The sequence below is a fragment of the Carcharodon carcharias genome, chromosome 1, assembly GCF_017639515.1.
Source record: "Carcharodon carcharias isolate sCarCar2 chromosome 1, sCarCar2.pri, whole genome shotgun sequence".
Lineage (NCBI taxonomy): Eukaryota > Metazoa > Chordata > Chondrichthyes > Lamniformes > Lamnidae > Carcharodon > Carcharodon carcharias.
In genome coordinates this window covers 168,105,557-168,125,369 of record NC_054467.1, presented here as the reverse complement: position 1 = coordinate 168,125,369, position 19,813 = coordinate 168,105,557, and the positions used below count along the sequence as shown (strand labels likewise).

Below are 19,813 nucleotides of genomic sequence, written 5' to 3'. Positions count from 1 at the left end.
CATGAGGTGACCCAGGGAAGAGGAACATCAGGAGAGTTCGAAACCCTGGAGGTGAACCCTTGTGGAAGGCGTCTGAGAGAGTGTAGATTTGGGAGAAGATTCCAAAGCGAGTTCTTGGAGAGTGGAGATTGGAAACCCTTGTGTGAAAGACGGAGTTCAGTGAGATTGGTTGGTTCACGGTTATGACAAGTGTCTGGGCGAGTTGAGGAGAGGTCCAAAGCATCTGGTTGAGGTGGCATCTGTCACTTGGTTTCAGAGTGTGGTGTGTCTGAACACAGGTTGCCTATTGGTTTGCATGATCTGTGTACTTACTGTGAATATTAGAGTATAAGAGAGTTTTTGTAACTTCTGTTATCCTTACAAATCTGTATATATCTGTAAAGGTATAGTTGTGGATGAAGGATATTGTAATATAGTTCATCTTTTCTTGTTAAATAATTGTTTTATTATTTTGTTAAAAGTTCATCAGCTGACTTCTGTGACCCTGTTCAGTAGCTTCTCCCCACTTACCTAAGCAAAAAAAATAAAAACTAGGATCTATTAAGCTGGGATCAAGCCTGCCAATAGTAATATCAGCTGAGATCATAACAGGTAATAAAAGGAGTTGGGCCATTAGGCACCAAAAAGGGTACTTGTGCATGGAAGCAGAGGGCATGGCTCAGGTATTAAATGAGTACTTTGCATCTGTCTCTACCAAGGAAGGTCTTACTGCTGGAGTCATGATGAAAGAGGAGGTAGTTGAGATACTGGAAGGTGCTGCTGAGTTGCCAACCTTGCAATTAGCCAGCCAGTCTTGGGGACAGACGGCCGTATTTAAAGAGATAGCAGCCCCTGTGGCAACTAATTAGTTGCCTGATTCCAGTAAAATGTTACTGGCGGTACCGCAAAGGGTTGAGTGGGGGTCACCTCCCCACCCCCCAGCTTTCCAGCCTGCCATCAGGACCAGTGTTACAATGATAACATTCAGCCCAATAATCCAGAACAAAATTAAGTCACTTAGACAAATGTGGATTGATTATGGAAAGCCAGCACGGATTTGTTAAAGGCAAATTATCTTTAACAAATTTGAGTTTTTTTGATGAGGTAACAAGGTTGATGATGATAATTTGGTGAATGTGATGTGCATGGACTTCCAAAAGGTGTTTGATAAAGGGCCACATAGATGGCTTTAACTTTCCTGTCAAGCCTATGGAATAAAATGGACAGTGGGAGCATTGATATGAAATTGGCTGACAGGAAACACATTAGTGGTGAATGGTGGTTTTTCAGACTGGAGGATGGTATATAGTGGTTTCTCTAGGGAATTAGGGAATATTAGGACCGCTGCTTTTCTTGATATATATTAATTACCTAAACTTGGGTGTACAGAGCACAATTTTGAAATTTGCAGGTGACAAAATTTGAAAGTATTGTGAGGCGGATAGAGATATACATTAAGAGGACATAGGCTGATGGAATAGTTAGATACATAGCAGATGAAATTTAATGCAGAGACATGCAAAGTGATGCATTTTGTAGGAAGAATTAGGAAAGGTAATATAAATAAAGGATGCAATTCCAAAGGGGATACAGGAGCAGAGGGACTTGGGGGTATATTTACAAATTGTTTAATAAGGCATATGAGATCCTGGGCTTTATAAATAGAGGCCTAGAGCAGGATTTTACCGTTGGTGAGCAGGGGTGGGGCCCGCTCCCCAACGCATAAAATGACACTTGAGGCCATTGACAGGATCAATTAAGAAATTAAAGGACCTGCCCGTCCAACCTTAAGGTTGGGGGGCAGGCCAGGAGCCCCCACGGCAACTAGAAAAAACATGAAACCTCATCTAGTGGCGGGATGAGGTTTCATGTCAGGTTTTAAAAATTGTAATAAAGTTGTTATGGAAATTATGAACGTGTCCCAACTCATGTGACATTGTCACATGAGGGAACATGTAAGGGATTTTTTTTTTCTATTTTTAATATTTTTAAAAGTCGAGGCGATCTCCCTGAGGCTGCACTTAGCCTCAGGGAGATGAGTGCGCTCTTTCATGTGCAAGCGTGAAAGTGCGCAGTCTCGATTTTAGGGATTCCCCCTGCCCACACAGGAGGCACAGAGTGCTTCTGTGCGGACGTCACGATGGGCGGGCCTTAATTGGCCCACCCACGTAAAATGGCGGTGCGGCCCCAATCAATGGCGGCGATCGGGTCCGCGCCTGCCTGCGATTGGGTCAGCTCCGCCCGCCCAACAAATGGAATATTCAGCGCCTAGATTACAAAAGCAAGGAAGTTATGGTGAACTTTTATAGGATATTGGTTTGGCCTCAACTGGAGTACTGTGTCCAATTCTGGGCACCACACTTTAGGAAGGATGTGAAAGATTTGGAGAGAGGTGAAGATTTGTGAGAATGGGGATGAGAGATTTCAGTTAAGTGGGCAACTTCAAGAAGGTAGGACTGTTCTCCTTAGAGAAGGTTGAGAGGAGATGTGATCAAAATCATGAGGTGTCTGGACAGAGTCGATACTTGATACAGAGGGAGATACTTGTCCACTGGTTGAAGGGTCGAGAACTAGAGGATACTGATTTAAAGTGATTGACAAATAAACCAGAGGTGACATGGAAACATTTTTTATGCAGAGAGTGATCTGGAATGCACTGGCTTAGAGTATGGTGGAGACAGATTCATTCGTGGCTTTCAAAAGGAAATTGGAAAATTTTCTGAATAGAAAAGATTTGCAGGGCTATTCTATGAAAAGACCGTTAATGTTAACATAGACAATGGCAAATTACTACAGAACTTAAGGATTATAAATGAACAATTTTAGCTCATCTTGGCAATATCCAGGATACCATTTAATAGAACGTCCAAGATGCATAAACAATTGTAGGTATCTCTCCTACGTTCAAAATTCACAGTAAAGTGCAAATTGGCTGAAGTAACTAATGCATTAATAGCCTTAATTTTAATTTTCAGTGATTGATTTTCATAATTTGGCAACATATTGTCCAAATGCAGTTCTACAAGTGCCACATTTCAATGAGCACAGTGCTAATCTGTTGCTGTAACAATTCACATTTGTACAGTAATATCAACCTAAGCTTATGAAACCGGATGTTCATACTCAAATGACAGAACTGCAAATTTATTCCTTCACATCTATTACTCTATACATATTATAGAAACTAGTTTAATTATATTCGGCAAACATATTACATTCAAACTGTGAAATAAATGATACAATCCTCTTGCAAATGGTAAACATTCTCAAATCTTCTTAAGTGTTTGATAACTATGAATTACAGCCAGATCCTCCATCTGTTTTGAGCAGGCTGTGGCATTCTGAACTGATAGATACTTGCTTTTGACATCCAGCATAATTGGGATCTCTGATATATGTATTCCCTGTTTGAGCAGAAAATGTCATTATGAAAATGCAACTCAAACAATTGGATGGATGTCCTTACAGTAATCCAAAATTTTTAGTATAAAATGCAACTTTGGTATTTTTGTTCTTTTACATAGAAACATAGAAAATAGGAGCAGGGGTAGGTCATTCGGCCCTTCGAGCCTGCTCCGCCATTCATTATGATTATGGCTGATCATCCAACTCAATAGCCTGTTCCCGCTTTCTCCCCATATCCTTTGATCCCTTTCGCCCCAAGAGCTATATCTAACTCCTTCTTGAAAACATACAATGTTTTGGTCTCAACTACTTTCTGTGGTAACGAATTCCACAGGCTCACCACTATCTGGGTGAAGAAATTTCTCCTCATCTCACTCCTAAATGGTCTACCCCATATCCTCAGACTCTGACCCCGGTTCTGAACTCCCCCACCATCGGGAACATCGTTCCTGCATCTACCCTGTCTAGTCCTGTTAGAATTTTATAGGTTTCTATGAGATCCCTCTCATTCTTCTGAACTCCAGCGAATATAATCCTAATCGACTCAATCTCTCCTCATATGTCAGTCCTGATATCCCAGGAGTCAGTCCGATAAACCTTCGCCGCACTCCCTCTATAGCAAGAATATCCTTCCTCAGATAAGGAGAACAAAACTGCACACAATATTCCAGGTGTAGTCTCACCAAGGCCCTGTACAATTGCAGCAAGACATCCCTGTTCCTGTACTCGAATCCTCTGGCTATGAAGGCCAACATACCATTTGCCTTCTTTACCACCTGTTGCACCTGCATGCTTACCTTCAGCGACTTGTATACAAGGACACCCAGGTCTCCTCTCTCTCATTCCCCTCTCTCAATTTATAGCCATTCAGATAATAATCTGCCTTTCCGTTTTTGCTACCAAAATGGATAACCTCACATTTATCCACATTATACTGCATCTGCCATGTATTTGCCCACTCACTCAGCTTGTCCAAATCACACTGAAGCACCTCTGCATCCTCCTCACAGCTCACCCTCCCACCCAGCTTTGTGTCATCTGCAAATTTGGAGATATTACATTTAATTCCCTCATCTAAATCATTAATTTATATTGTGAATAACTGGGGTCCCAGCACCAATCTCCGCAGTACCCCACAAGTCACTGCCTGTTATTCGGAATAAGACCCGTTTATTACTACTTTGTTTCCTGTCTGTCAGCCAGTTTTCTATCCATCTCAATACACTACCCCCAATTCCATGTGCTTTAATTTTACATGCCAATCTCTTATTTGTGACATTGTCAAAAGCCTTCTGAAAGTCCAAATAAACCACATCCACTGGCTCCCCCTCATCAACTCTACTAGTTACATCCTCGAAAAATTCCAGTAGATTAGTCAAGCATGATTTCCCTTTCGTAAATTCATCCTGACTGTCCGATTCTGCCACTGTTTTCCACGTGCTCAGCTATTAAATCTTTTATAAAGGACTCTAGAATTTTCCCCACTACCGACGTCAGGCTGACTGGTCTATAATTCTCTGTTTTCTCTCTGCCTCCCTTTTTAAATTAGCTACCCTCCAATCTGTAGGAACTGTTACAGAGTCTATAGAATCTCAGAAGATGACCACCAATGCATCCATTATTTCTAGGGCCACTTCTTTAAGTACTCTGGGATGTAGATCATCAGGCCCCGGGGATTTATCGGCCTTCAGTCCTTTCAATTTCTCCAACACCATTTCCCTACTAATACTGATTTCTTTCAGTTCCTCCCTCTCACTAAACCCTGTGTTCCCCAACATTTCTGGTATGTGTTAGGGAACATCACTGACTAAACACTTTTAATAATAGATATCTAGGTACTTGTATGCTAATAGTGTGTCTATTGGAACTTCATGTGCCCATAATCACCTGATGCATGCTCCCGGTTTATGAGGACTCAGAAAATGTACGGAATTCATGTATTCTGCAAAATTATTTTTCAAATCACTTTTTACTGTTACAAAACATGTTGGTTTTAACAGCGATGGCTTATTTTCTTGAATTTGCACAACCAGCGCTTTGTCAAGCACTTGAATCATTATCTTGCACTTTTGTCCAAATATTATTTCTCTCATTGTTATTTTCTCCCCCTTCCTCTAAATGTGTAAGCTCACATAGCTGCTTGTTGCCCTCCCAAGTGATCAATATTCTCATGTGCCTTGTCAGCCAGCATCATTAGCCCAGTAAACAGTCTGCTGATTTCAACAGGTCAATGCTCAAGCAGCTACAGCTCAACACTTTTTTTAGGTTATCCAGATAGCAAATTAAATTGGGAAGGAGAAATTAAACAACTTTTTATCTCCTTAAAGACATTTCACCAGAGTATTTTTAAAACTTGGATTGCATGGGTGCTAAATTGGGATAATCAACAAAGAAAGTTTACCACTGCTTATCATGAGTGACCTTCATTGCTGCCACTGAATGATCGTGTTCGGATCTGGTTCCTTAATTGTTCTATCAGTTCTGGGTTCTCCTCCTGCATCTGCTGCGCAAACTGCTGTCCTCTATACAAAAGATAATAAGGATAGTAAGGAGAGTTATAAACTGTCTATAATGCAATATAAATAGCACCGATGGCCTATATAGTTGGAGAAGTGTGCAAGTGAACCTCTGGTTTGGGTAATGTTAGCCAAGGAAAGCCCTGTTTTTGTACATATATAGGTTTGTTTTCAGAACATTCCTGCTGACAGGATTGTACAATGGTGCTATTAACAAAATAAAAATGTAAGCTGGTACACAAAGATTTAGATGCTTCTGAGTTTTTCATAGAAGTCTCTGGTTTTAGTTAGGTGAGATTAAATTAGAAAAGATGGTTGGTATACAAAATATAACATTTCCTGACGCTAAAATACATAAAGTGTGCAAGGACCTAAAGAGGTAGGAGAAAATCATGTTTGGGATAAAAAAGGTGGGAAAATCTGAAAAAAATATTTTCAAATTCCCTGAAGAAAGAGACATTTGTATTGCATTATTCAAAGATATTTTCTTCCAAATAACCCTTCAAAACTACTTCTCATATGCAAACATGCATTACAAAATCACTTTGAGCATTTCAGATCATTGATATATTGTGGTCAGATTCAAAAACTTAGGAGGAAGGAGTTTTTAAATTCTTTACTTCATGCAATTAACGCTCTTTGAAGAGTTGAGAATGCATTTGGTGACACTAAGTTACTCCTTCATGATGAAAAGACCAAGATTTTTTTCTCATTTCAAAATGTTTTTATGATGCAAAGTAGATGATGTGGTTCTGCTGCAACACAGTTAAATTAGAAAAATTTGCTCTGTGCTGTACACTTGGCTCTTCTGTGTTTAAGTTGTATCAATGTGGATACTTTGTGTTGATGAAATGAAAAATAAAAATTACACTAACCAATTTAAGATTATCAGCTGAGTTTGCAATGTGGCTCACTTATGCTTGCTAAGAGCTACAGATATTCACATGCAAAGACCTGTCCTCTGCAGGCAAAAGGAATATGTCCAGGCATTGTGCCTTTTTGAATTAAACAAAAGCACGGGAACAACAGTTCCCTGGTGCATTCACCATAGCAATGCCTCAACCAATCAGAATTGACTTGCCAAACAATCAGCACCCTCTTCCCATGCAGTATAAATTGTTGCTCCCTTTCAAATTTGGGGTGAAATTTTTAGCTTGGCTGGCGGGCACGGGCTCGACCCACTCGAGTGTAAAATGAAGTGCGTTGACGTCAGAACAGTCGCACAATATTTAGTTCGGCTGACGCTTGCCGGAGTTGCAGCCCGACCAACCTTATGACGGGCAGGCGAAAAGGTCAAGCAGCTTTTGCACTTTTTGGGAAACCTCATCTACGGGTGGGATGAGGTTTCCTGAAGCAAATAAAAATAAAATAAAAATTTTAAAACTTAATTAAAAACATGTCCCTGCTTATGTGACAAAGTCACATTAGGGACGTGTTTCATTACATTTTTATTTTCATTTTTTTATATAAAACACTTAATCTCCCTGAGGCAGCTCTGTGCCTCGGAGATTATGAAGCACGTACGTGTCCGAAGGTTGCACTTGCCCGGCTCGCACTCCCCTCACCCCCGCACAGGCAGCGCTAAAGCACTCTGCCCTTAATTGGACCGCCAGCATGAAATCGCCTTCCAGCCCTGATCGCGGGCAGCAGTCAGCTTCCCAACTGCCTCCGCCGAGTCTGCCCAACATGGGTGAAATTCTGCCCTTGGGATTCTTGCCTCTGCCCTGATAAGTGCAAGACTAAAAGCTTCAACAATATATCTCTTTTTAAAGCAAACCTTGTTATCTTGGTTTTGGGAGAAAAATGATTTTAGTCAATAACAAATCATTTAAGTTTAATTTTTTGTTTTATTTTTATAATTTTTATCATTTCAGAAATTAACTGGTAAATAACAGAATTTTCTTTTTTCAGCAGAATTTTCTTATTTTCTGCAAGTTTTGCTACTAAGCTTTTCTATTTTAAAATGTAAATTGAGAAGCCAAATTGGTGAGCTTATACTTATGCTACAGGATATTATGTTTACAAAAGATTAAAATAGTTATTTGGTAGTACAGAACTTGAGTATTGCTGAAAAAGGAGACATGTCGAAGCTTTTCGTCTTGTACTCATTAGGACACTTTGCAAGAATAAGGGAAAACAGCAATTTATACTGTATGTGAAGAGAGTGCTGATTGGTTGGCAAGTGGACTCTCTTTGGTAGAAGCATTGCCATGTAGAATGCACCAGTGATGGTGACTGACAGTTAACTGCCAACCATTGTTTGAAATTTAAACCAGGCAGCTTGATCATGATTGGTCAGGGCATTGCCCTGACGAATGAGCCAGTGAATGGCTGTCACTTATTATATTTAGCTGAACAGGCACAATGTATGTACATGTTCTTTCTGTCTGCAAGAAACAGGGCCCTGTGTATTAATATATGTAGCTTCCAGTACATGCAAATGTGCCACAGTCCCCAACAGGCAATCTTAAATTGGTTGTCAGCGTAATTCTTAGCATATTGAGGATTATTTAGCAAGTGCTGTCCAATTGCAGAGTCACATCTAATGTTGGACACTTTTGAGTTTTGCAAGGATGGGTTGGTTGGGTACGGTTTGTACCTTGCCCGTTGCAAACAGCAGTTGGGACACTCTCTTCACATACAGTATAAATTGTTGTTTTCCCTTTTATTGGTATTCTTGCTAAGTGCCCTGATGAGTGCAAGATGAAAGCTTTGACATGTCTGTTTTTTCAGCAATACAAAGGATTAAAAGGTAATGCAAGGTAAATCAAAATAATAGGACAGAAATTTTGTCTTTTTACTAACATGAATGCTATAGGTGGGAAGAAAATAGGTAAGGAATTGTTTGCGCTGTTGTGAAGGAATAAAATGAAGTACAAAATTGCATAATGAGTCTTAACTAAAACATCGTGTGAGTGAAGGAAGGAAGAACATGAGCACTGATCATAGTAGCATTGATGAAATACGCAAAATATAGGCTTGGATTCAGGCAGTGGAAAAAGAAGAAAAAGATTAAGATTGGAACTGACATTCTTGTATCCTTTTGAAAAGAGCAGTAGCTTTCTTTTTTATTTTCATGGGGTGTGAACATCGTTGGCAAGGCCAGCATTTGTTGCCCATTCCCAATTGCCCTTGAAGGTGCTGGTGAAGCGCATCTGGTGTCGGTATACCCACAGTGCTGTTAAGGAGGGAGTTCCAGGTTTTTGAACCAGTGAGAGTGAAGAAATGGCAATATAGTTCCAAGTTATGATGGTGTGTGGCTTGGAGGGAAATTTGCAGGTGCTAGGCTTCCCATGTGTCTGCTTTCCTTGCCCTTCTGGGTGGTAAATGGGTTTGGAAGGTGTTGTTGAAGGTGGCTTGGCAAGTTGATGCAATGCATCTTATACGTGGTACACACTGCTGCCACTGTGTGTTAGTGGTGAGGCAAATGAATGTTTAAGGTGGTGGGGATGGGGGTGCCAATCAAGCAAGCTGTTTTGTCCTGGATGGTGTTGAGTTTCTTGAGTGTTATTAGAGCTGCACTCATCTAGACTAGTGGAGACTACTCCATCACACTCCTGACTCGTGCCCTGCTGATGGTGGACAGGTTTTGGGGAGTCAGTAATTGAGTTACTTGCTGCAGAATTCCCAGCCTCTGGCCTGCTCTTTTAGCCACATGGCTGGTCCAGTTAACTTTTTGGTCAATGGTAATCCCCAGGATGTTTATCATCAAGGATTCAGTGATGGTAATGCCATTGAATGTCAAGGAGTGAGAGGCAGATTCTCTCTTGTTGAAGATGATCATCGCCTGGCACTTGTGTGGTGTAAATGTTACTTCCTTCTTATCGGTGCAAGACTGAATGACTACTTTAAAATCTGAGTCATAAATGATTCAGAATATTGTGCGCTCATCAGTGAACATGCCCACTTCAGATCTCATGATGGAGGGAAGGTTACTGATGAATCAGCTGGAAGATTGTTGGGCCTAGGGCAATACCCTGGAGAACTCCTGCAGTAATGTCCTGGTGCTGAGAGAACCGGCCTCCAACAATCACAACTATTTTTCTTTGTGCTCTGTAGGACTCCGACCAGTAAAAGGTTTTCCTCCGCATTCCCACTGATGTCAATTTTGCTAGGGCTCCTTGATGTCAAGGGCAGTCACCCTCACCTCTGGAAATTCAACTCTTTTGCCCATGTTTGTAACAAGGCTGTAATTAGGTGTGGAGCTGAGTGACCCTGGCTGGACATATGAAAGCAGTATTGAACTATTTGAAGGGTTGAGCTACCTGGAGAGGAGTGCTTGAGGTGAAAATAAATATTTGGCATGAAAGAGTAGTCTTCTCAAAGGCATTTTAGTCATGGGGAAAATGTTGGAGTTCAACTCGAGGTCGTGGGAAAGAGTGAGGCCAAGAATGGTGAAAAATGAAGCAGAGGTGAGGTTGGGCCATTGAAGAGAAGATGTAGCTGTTAGATTTAAGTTATTAAAAAAACTGTAAAAATATGAAAGAAACTGAGGGTGAAACTGGTCTCTGTAGCTTCAAATGCACTAGTGGTTAATCTGCAGCATATATTCTTTTGTTTCCAATGCAAAAGTGCATTGGGCACCTATGTAGAATGGACTATAAATTCACTCTTCTTTGAGCATGGGATGTGGACATTGCTGGCAGGCAGCATTTACTGTCCACCCCTAATTGCCCTTGAGAAGACAGTGGTGAGCAGCCTTTTTAAACTGCTGTGCAGTGAATGTATTTTCACAGGGTTGTTAGGGAGGGAGTTCCAGGATTTTGACCCTGTAAGGAAGAAGGAACAATGATATAAGTCCAAGTTAGGATGGTATATGACTGGGTGGTGATGTTCCCATGCATCTGCTACCCTTGTCCTTCTAGCTGGTAGAAGTTGCAGGTTTGGAAGTGCTGCTGAAGGTGTCTTGATGAGTTGCTGCAGTGCATCTTGTAGGTGGTACATACTTCAACGTTCTGCTGGTGGTGGAAGGAGTGAATGGGGTGCCAATTATGCGAGCTGCTCTGTCCTGGATAGTGTTGAGCTCCTTTACTGTTTTTGTTGTACTCATCCAGGCAAGTGGAGAGTATTCAATCGCATTCCTGCTTTATGCTTTGTAGATGTTAGAAAGGCATTGGGAAGTCAGATGGCTTAGTTTTGACAGAAAACCCAGCCTCTAACCAATACTTTTAGCTACAGTAATTACCTGGTTAGTCCAGTTACATTTCTGGTCAAAGTTGACCCCAGTGATGGTGGACAATTTTTTTCTTTACTTTTTCATGGGATGTGGGTGTTGCTGGCAAGGCCAGCATTTGTTGCCCACCCCTGATTGCCCTTGAACTCAGTGGCTTGCTAGGCCATTTCAGAGGGCAGTTTAGAGTCAACCGCATTGCTGTGGATCTGGAGTCACATGTCCCTAAAGGGGCATTAATGAACCAGATGGATTTTTACAACAATCAATGATAATAATGATGACCATGAAACTAAGGCTAGCTTTATATTCCAGATTTATTGATTGAATTTAAATTCCACCAGCTTTGGAGGGATTTGAATCCATTTCTCCAGAACATTAGGCTGGGCCTCTGGATTACCACTAGGCCACCATCTTCCCCAACAATTAAACAGCTAACAGGCGAAGCAGGCTTCGTGAACATCACCGTGCTTAATGATGGTGGGGCCTAGTACGTGAGTGTAAAAGGCTGAAGCATTTATAACCTATCTCTGCCTCCAACAGGGGTCTCCAACATAACAGAAGCCAGACTTCTGTATCTGCTACAGCGTTCCTTCTTTTGCTCTCACTTGGGCATGTCTAATTCTGGAGGCGTGCTGGTTAGCTGTGCTTTCAGTTCTATTTTCTGTTCGTTAGGTTTTCTGGTTTACTGCTATCCTGGGGTCCTTGTCCATTAGAAGAGGGATGTCCTGAGCCTGGCATCCACTTTGTCGGTAACCCTTGTTGTTGAGCGAGAAAAGAGTGGAAACTGAGAAATTTCAGCACAGGAGAATGCCTTAAGCTCTTGATGTTGGTGCCAGCTCCTGTAATGCCCATGTTCTTTAATATTCCTCCTTCTCAATTATTTATCTCTTCACAGTCATATTAAATATTAGTCTCAATGGCCACATGTGGTGAAGGATCCCAAGGTCTAATATACTTCAGTTTAAAACCTTCCTCCTCCCTTCCCCCTTGGTTCTTCCACATTATGGGCTGATGCTCTCCCAGTGTTGCTATCCCTCCATGTTGCTGTGGCTCCTTGGTCTACAAAACAGTGTTGGTGCTCATCCCTAAGCCCACCCCCACTTCCGGCTTGAGCCCCAATTTCCCAGCTTCTAGTCCCCTTATCTTCCATTTCTCCTTTGCTCCCAGTGATCCCCATTTCCAGTCTCCTTCACTCCCCAAGCTATCATCTCTCCAGAGCCCTTTTCCAATCTCTTCCTGCCTCTGAATTCAGAAACCCCAATTTCAGACCTCCACCTCAAATGCCAAGACCATCCTGTAACAGCTCCATCCTGAGCATCAACAGCCATATTTCCTGACTGTCCAGGCTCCTACTGACTGCTCTCCATAGCCAAGGCTTTCCACAGTGGTGGTCGAGTGATGTCCTGGACCAGGGGAGGCACTGTGTTGGGAAATTTAATGTGATGATCGCCATGTAAATAATCTAGAAGCAGTACCCTGGTGATTCATTTCCCATTTTGCAAGAGTACCAGTAATGCCGGTACAGCTCCCAACTGTTTTGGAATGGGAAGTTAGTTCTTTACCCAGCACACATGGCAGTCATCCCTTCATCACTGGAAGTCAATCTTGGAAGTAGAGTAGTTTCTCTGCTACCATGGATGGTGGGTAAAGAGATTGGCACTCCACTAATCGCATTTTTAAAATCCGTTTCCGCCTCGCACTTACCTGCGCGTCTGTGTTTTCAGTTGCAAACAGATTTGGTGCTTTGGAGGCTGTCCATAGTTCGTAATTTGCGAGTGTCCTTGGTTTCAAGGTGCAGCTTGTATCTATTATAATGTAAGTTATTTGGGATTGTCAGTAAGTGTCTGTATTTTGCAGGTGTTTTTTTTTGGGGAGGGGGATGTCTATTTGTTCAGGTGTAATATAGTAACATCAGAATTTTCCAGACATTTCTTTGAACTGTAGTTGCAGGAAACACACAGGTACATCTAAGTACATGAGCTGATTTGTGTCTAAAAATTCAACATCAGAAGTTAATTCACCAATCAAATAAAAATCCACGAAGCGTCTATATCAGTGCAATTTAAAATGATTTAAAGAGATTCAGAACTCATTAGGCCGGCAGTCATTGATGATGGGTTGTCAGTTGCATTGCTTAAACAGGACAAATCAGGTCAGTATGCATCAACCCTGCGCAACTAAATTATTTAAAAATAATAAACCTGAATGCAATTAATCAACAATTCATTTCAGTCAATCTCAGGGTTCTTGACTTCGCAAAATGCTTGAGCTGTACTTCAGTAGTTAGAGCTGCTGGATTAAAATACTATTTGTAAGTCATCTAAGAAATATTTTACCCAGTAATAAATCCTCAGCAATAACTAACATGAAAACGCAGTATTCTGTATCTTAATTTTGGGGAAAATATTTACTGAATTATCGGCTGTTAAAGGTTACGAGATAGATACTTACGCTTGAATAAGACTGCCCATATCGGTTAGACCTCCTACACCTGCTGCAGGACCACTAATTGCGTTAGACATCATCCCAGACATTCTGTGTGTAATACAAATACAGAAAAATATTCAGTTAAAAAGGCTTTTCTTAAGCCAATTTATAAAAAGGAAAATATGACAACTTACAGTTGTTGTAACTGGGGGTTCTGCATCAAACTTGCAGCCTAGAAAAAGATTAGTTAGTAAAATAAGCGGCAATCTTCAAGTTTGAACTATTTTTTAATATGCACAATAAATTTGAGAAGTCTGTCTTTTTCTTCATTCAATTTCTGTTATAATTAAAAATCTCCCTTGGCTTTGCTTCCAATCATTTAGGCCCTACAGGCTTTAATTCCCTCCCTAACTATTTACATCTTCCACCTCCCTCTTCGCCTTTAAGACCATTCCTAAAATCCACCTCTTCAATTACACTTTTGGTCACCTCTCCTAATATCTCCTCCTTTCACCCAGCATCTATTTTGTCTGTGAAGCGCCTTGGGACTTTTTCAAAATTACAGATGATATATAAACATAAGTGGTTGTTGTTAACCCACGTCCCCCAAGGGAGTGGTGATGAAAGGAAAATATGAAGTGGAATAAAGGGGACAAGTCAAACCTCCCCTCTCATTTTTCCTTTACAAACCAAATAAATCTTCCAAGTTGCTTAATGTCATTGTATGAAACAAATCCACAATTAATGTTTTGCATAGGTTTGTATTACAGTACTCTTACTTTAATCATACTTACCATACTTACAAAACTTGGGTTATTCAGTAAACTTGCCAAATCAAATCCCAAACCAGCTCCTGTCTGCAGATATAGAAATCATTTAAAATCAAGTCCTTATAATTAAACATTATAAATTTAACACAATGTAATGATCAAATTCTAGGCAATGTCAAAAATAGAAAAGTATGTCAAGAAATGGTATGGTGGCATGTTTGGCTTCTATAGTCATAATTTATGTGAAACTGATTATCAGCAACTGCAATAGCCCATGATTTATATTAAGTGCTATTTAAAATTGTCGACATCTCTCATGCTGTTTGTCGGCATGGCTCTGACAGGTTACACAGTGATATGAGCATTGGCATTGTGAAGCAGATGTTTGCTCAAGGCAGCTGAAGGTTTTGCCCTAGGATACTTGTTACAATTATGAGGTTCATAAGATTGTTATGTTTTGGGATTGGGATAGAGTAAAATGAAGGGATCATGTGACCTATTCTGAAGTCTGCCCGACAAGGGGTCTGGTAGAAGGGGCTGTGAAAGATTCAAGTTAGGCCCAGATTGTTTGCTGACAATAAGGTGTATGGTGTTCATGGCAGCAGCATCTGTGCTTGGTGGTTAGATTACTAGTCTCCAAAATCCCACAAGGTATTGAGAATGTTGGGTTGTACACAATTATGCTTTAAACTGTTCATTTCTCATGGATAGCTAATCAGTGTTTCCTCTTGAGTATAAGGTCCATATGATTCACATTGCCATTGAGATGGGCTTTGAGAAAGAATGGTTTTCTAACATGTCCCTGGAAATCACAGACAGAGTTAGTCTGCCAGGATCCAGGAGACAGTGGGCAGTTCGAAGCCGAAAGTCTCTATGGTTTACCATGCAGTAATGCTTGTGCTCAGACTGAAAAGGCCAAATTCATGAGTTGAAACAAGGCTGGAGGAATCATCTAGCTTATGCTAAGGGGTGAATCACCAGGAAAATCCCTCACTATGGAAGGCAGTTCTGGAGTTAAAAGTAACCAGGCTGGGAAAGGGAAGGAAAGGAAGCAAACCCTTGAGAGCTCAGTATCATGTTGGACTGGGTCCAGGAAAATCGAATGACTGCTGACAGGACAGTGTAATATCTGTGAAGTGTGTTTTTTTCCTTTGTGCTATAAGTAAATAGGGGGAAAGTTTTGCTCTGTGGTTTAAAGTGTAAGTTGCCTACAAAGTCAAGAGGGCTTTTAGTCTTTTGTTATAGTCTTAATTAGACTTTGTCGCGCATGGGACTGGAGGAACTGGTCAGCAAGACTCTGCCACTGGAGGTCCATTGCAGTCCCTTTTGCTCCAGATGGGGTACCATTCTTGGAGGTCCACCTTAAATGCACTTCACCAGGTCTTCTGCTGACCCTGTCTTCTTCTTCTTCCACCTGGTGGTGTCCACTCTATTGCCACTCTGGCGGGGTGAACGTCTGTGAGGCAAAGAACGAGTCTTGCCAGCATCAGTCATCTCTCCGTTACAATATCCCGCAGGCACCTCTGACCAGTCCTCTATAACACTTGCTCGTTGGTGATGCTATCTCTCCATGTGACACCCAGGATCTTATGCTGGTGAAACACGTCCAACTTACACACCAGCTATGCTGTTCACTCCATGTTTCGCTGTCATTGACTGCAGTTGGTACTACTATGGACATGTAGGGTGGTTGCAGCTTCATGGCCGGGTTGATGGTGTTGGGATACCCGCACCATGTGGAGCCAGTGGAAGACCGGTGCTGGTTTGCTGATTTTTGTGTGGACGTAGATCTCTACATCTTCCTCCCTGGAGATGTTGCTTCCTTCATAGGGGAAGTGGTGGGCATTCTTGGTGTTCCGTTGGCAGGCGGTGATGGGGAGGGTCTTGTTGCTGTTCAGTTCTCATTGTCTTGGTCTTCTTGTAGCTGATGCATAGACCAACCTTGGCACAGTTACTCTTAAGACTGGTGACCATGTCTTGGAGTATAAGCGGTTCTTAGGCCAGTGGTGCAATGCCGTCTGCAAAATCCAGGTCTGTCAGCCAGCGGTGTCAGTTGCACCCGCCACTGCCTTTCTCATGATGAAATCAATAACCAAGAGGAAAACTTTGTGCTCGGCAAGATCCCCTTGAAGCTGAAGAATACAATGACCACAAAGTCACAGCAGCTATTTGCAACAAAGAAACTGAAGGACAAGGACATGTCTGCCAGTTTCTGGCTGGCCCTCTACAATAGATTCAGAGTACTATGGAGGACAGGCAACATTGAGGAACAATGGGAAATTTTCAAAAGAGGGATTAAGGAGAGGGCAGAAGTCACCATTGGGCAGGGAGGAGGTAACAAAGAATGATGGAGCACTGATCCAACGTGGAAATTGATTGATGAAAGAAAGCTGGTGAAGATCAGGAGGGACCAGGAAAAGAACATTGAACAATGATGAGAAGATGAGGAGTACAGAGGACTGGATAAAGCTGCAAAGAAGAGCTGAAGAGAGACAAATAAAGGTGGATAGAGTTAAAAGCAGACAGGCACAAAAAGCAGCAAATCAGAATGACTCCAAGACACTATACAGGACTGTAAAAGAGCTGTCTAGTGCAGAAGGTACACCACTGTACCAATCAAGGGCAAGGACGGCAGGACACCATTCACGGACGAGGAGCAGGAGATGAGATGAATGGAACGCTTTCAGGAGATTCTCACCTAACCCAACCCCAGCTTCACATTCGAGTTCGATGACTGCACCGTACCTCAGCAGCTGAACATTAACTTGAGAGTAGTTACCAGATCAGAGGTCCAAAGAACATCAAGGCATCTGGGATTGACGAGATATCAACACAGCTGTTGAAACATAGCAAGAACACCATCACAGCAAAGTTGATGGATCTATTCAACAGGACCTGGACTGCAGAGGACGAATGATTGAAGCCGAGGGGTATTGACAAGCTGTCAAAGGGGAACATCAGTGACTGCAACATGGAGGAGCAAAACACTGCTGTCAGTACCTGGCAAGGTCTTCAGTACAATTGCTCCTCAACAGATTGAAAGCAGAAGTAGACAGTACTCTGTGAAGAACAGGCATGTTTCCAAAGTGGCAGACCATACAGCAAGCAGATCTTTACGCTCAGTAACATCAAAGAGTATCAAAATCGAGAAGTCCCTTGTTATTAACATCATTGATTTCAAGAAGGTTTTCAACAGCATCCATGGGCTGTCACTCTGGTACATTACAAGACAGTACGGCATACTGCAGTGGTATATTAACATTTTCAATGTCTTATACCATGACTCCAGCTGCTGTGTCAAGACCAGCATGGGCACCATGGACTCCTTCAACATCATTATTGAAACATGACAAGGCTGCATACTCTCCTTGTTCCTTTTCCTCTTGATTTATTACAGTAAAAGTCTTAAAAAAAAGTGAAATCTTGTGTTATCCTTCCAGCTATTACATGGAAATACAATTTTTAAAAAAGGTTATTGGTCTCTACAGAGATCATAACATACTCAAGGAGAAATGTAAGAAGCATAGTTCCCCATTTCTAGAAAATAAATTATAGATATCTTAGGATTTTCATATTTTATTCATACTGTATGTGTCCCAAATACATGCTGTATATTTAATTGGTAATATCTTAAAGGAGTCACTGTCTGCCCAAAATTACCTGTAAGTCATCCATAGCGACCAGTTGGAGATCATCAATGAGAAAAGTGTCATTTATTTTTCAAGGGGCAGGGAAACACCATGACAGAAAAAAAAAAATTTCAATTTAATGCAAAACCTAGGTGCAAAGTTTAATTTTAAAGCTGGCAAGTTACAGCGCATCACAAGGACTACACATTCAGGAAAACAACACTCACTGGACTAGATGCCTCTCCGATTTTCTGTTCTGCCACTCTCAGATTTGATTTGAAAGTGCCATTTTCAGGATCCAGTTCCACAGCTTTTTTGTAATAGGTGATTGCTTCTGAATGTTTATTCAAAGAAGTCAATGCCAAACTGAAAAAAATGGTAATTACTAATGGTATAGGATGTGTTATTAAATGGTAGGTGGTTAATTTTTGAAATTTAGTTACAAAATCAAAGAATACACAATGCCCACTGCAATGCAAGACAATACAGGCAGTGACAGGGACACAACATATGGTCCTGGCGACCGTTACCCAGTGAACCCTGGGTACGTTTGGGCATGAATCTCAACTGATATAATCTCTCTCTTTGCCCTAATCACCACAATCAGCATGCCAATTTTCACTGCCTAGACTTGCAAATGAAGAATGTTGATTTGATGAAGTACTGGATGGCTACTGGCACCCGTGGCAAGTCATGAAATTTACTGACATGCAGTCACCCTTATGTGGGCAATCACAGAATTAACATTTTAAGATTTTTTAAAATAGTGTTTTAAAAATGAATTTGAAATGAATTACATACCCCATCCTTCCATAAGCTTTGCTGTAGTCTGGGTCAATGGCTATTGCTCTCTCGCAGTCCTCTATTGCTGCAGTGTAATTATTAAGTTTACTCTGAGCAGCAGCTCTAAACAAATTAAATTACAAATTTTAGCATCTGAACTCTATGAAAAGAAAAGTCAGGTCATATTTCAGCGTTGGATGGAAAAGTGGAAGTACTATATGCCAAAATGTACTGGTCAAAGATCTACGGCAGAATTTTCTGCCTACTGGGCAGGCAGGCCCGACCCAATCTCTGGCGGGCGGGGAGCTGATCCCCGCCGAAGAAGTGGACCCTGCCGCCATTTTAAGTGGGCAGGAAGCACAATGCACTTCCTGTGCGGGTGGGGGGTGGGATTCCCCAAATGTGAAAGTGCGCTCTTTCGCGCATGCACACGAAAGAGCACACATCTCCCTGAGGCTAAGTGCTACCTCAGGGAGATCGCTGACAGCTGTATAAACATTGAAAATAGAAAAAAAATCCTTAACATGTCCCCCTCATGTGACAATATCACACGAGATGAAACATGTTAATACATTTCACTAAAACTTTTTTAATCCCCACATGAAACCTCATCCCGCCGGTGGGTGAGGTTTCATGTTTTTTCTATTCCCCGCCGGGGTTCCTGGCCTGTCCACCAACCTTAAGGTTGGATGGGTAGGTCCTTTAATTGTTTTAATGATCTTGTCAATGGCCTCAATTGGCCACTGACAAGTCGGCGGGCCCGCAGCAAAATCGGGGTCCGCCTTCCTGAAGATTTCAATGGGGCGGGGTGACACCGGGGGTTCCCCCGACGTCATCCTGCATCATTTTGCGCATTGGCGAGCGGGCCCCGCCCCCTGCTCGCCGACTGCAAAATTCAGCCCCTAGGATCTAGGTTTTAGTGTTTACCAAACTTTAACTTAAAGTTGATGTTGCTGAGTAACATTTCTGAAATAGGCTGCAACACAAGGTACCAAGGCCTCACACAACAGGTAAATATTAGTAAAATTGAAACAAGCAAGCGATCAGCCAATACACACAACAGATCCATGACATAGCATTATTAAAAATGTATCCTGAAATACTTTGACTGGATTACATCATTTTTAGAAG

At 41.6% G+C, this 19,813-nt stretch overlaps 1 protein-coding gene across 2 annotated transcripts in view; it reads right to left on the bottom strand.

Moving 5' to 3' along the window:
* Positions 1–2,809: 2,809 nt before the first annotated feature.
* Positions 2,810–19,813, bottom strand: part of LOC121280977 (small glutamine-rich tetratricopeptide repeat-containing protein beta-like) — a 63,788-nt gene continuing 46,784 nt past the window's right edge. For both annotated transcript variants that reach the window (XM_041193478.1, XM_041193488.1), the window contains exons 6-12: positions 18,701–18,805; positions 18,127–18,265; positions 14,295–14,357; positions 13,695–13,732; positions 13,525–13,608; positions 5,786–5,906; positions 2,810–3,383 (exon numbers count right to left, since the gene is read on the bottom strand). In XM_041193478.1, the coding sequence (XP_041049412.1) occupies positions 5,795–5,906; positions 13,525–13,608; positions 13,695–13,732; positions 14,295–14,357; positions 18,127–18,265; positions 18,701–18,805 (541 nt within the window). In that variant the 3' untranslated portion in view covers positions 2,810–3,383; positions 5,786–5,794. The remainder of the gene's footprint in view (positions 3,384–5,785; positions 5,907–13,524; positions 13,609–13,694; positions 13,733–14,294; positions 14,358–18,126; positions 18,266–18,700; positions 18,806–19,813) is intronic.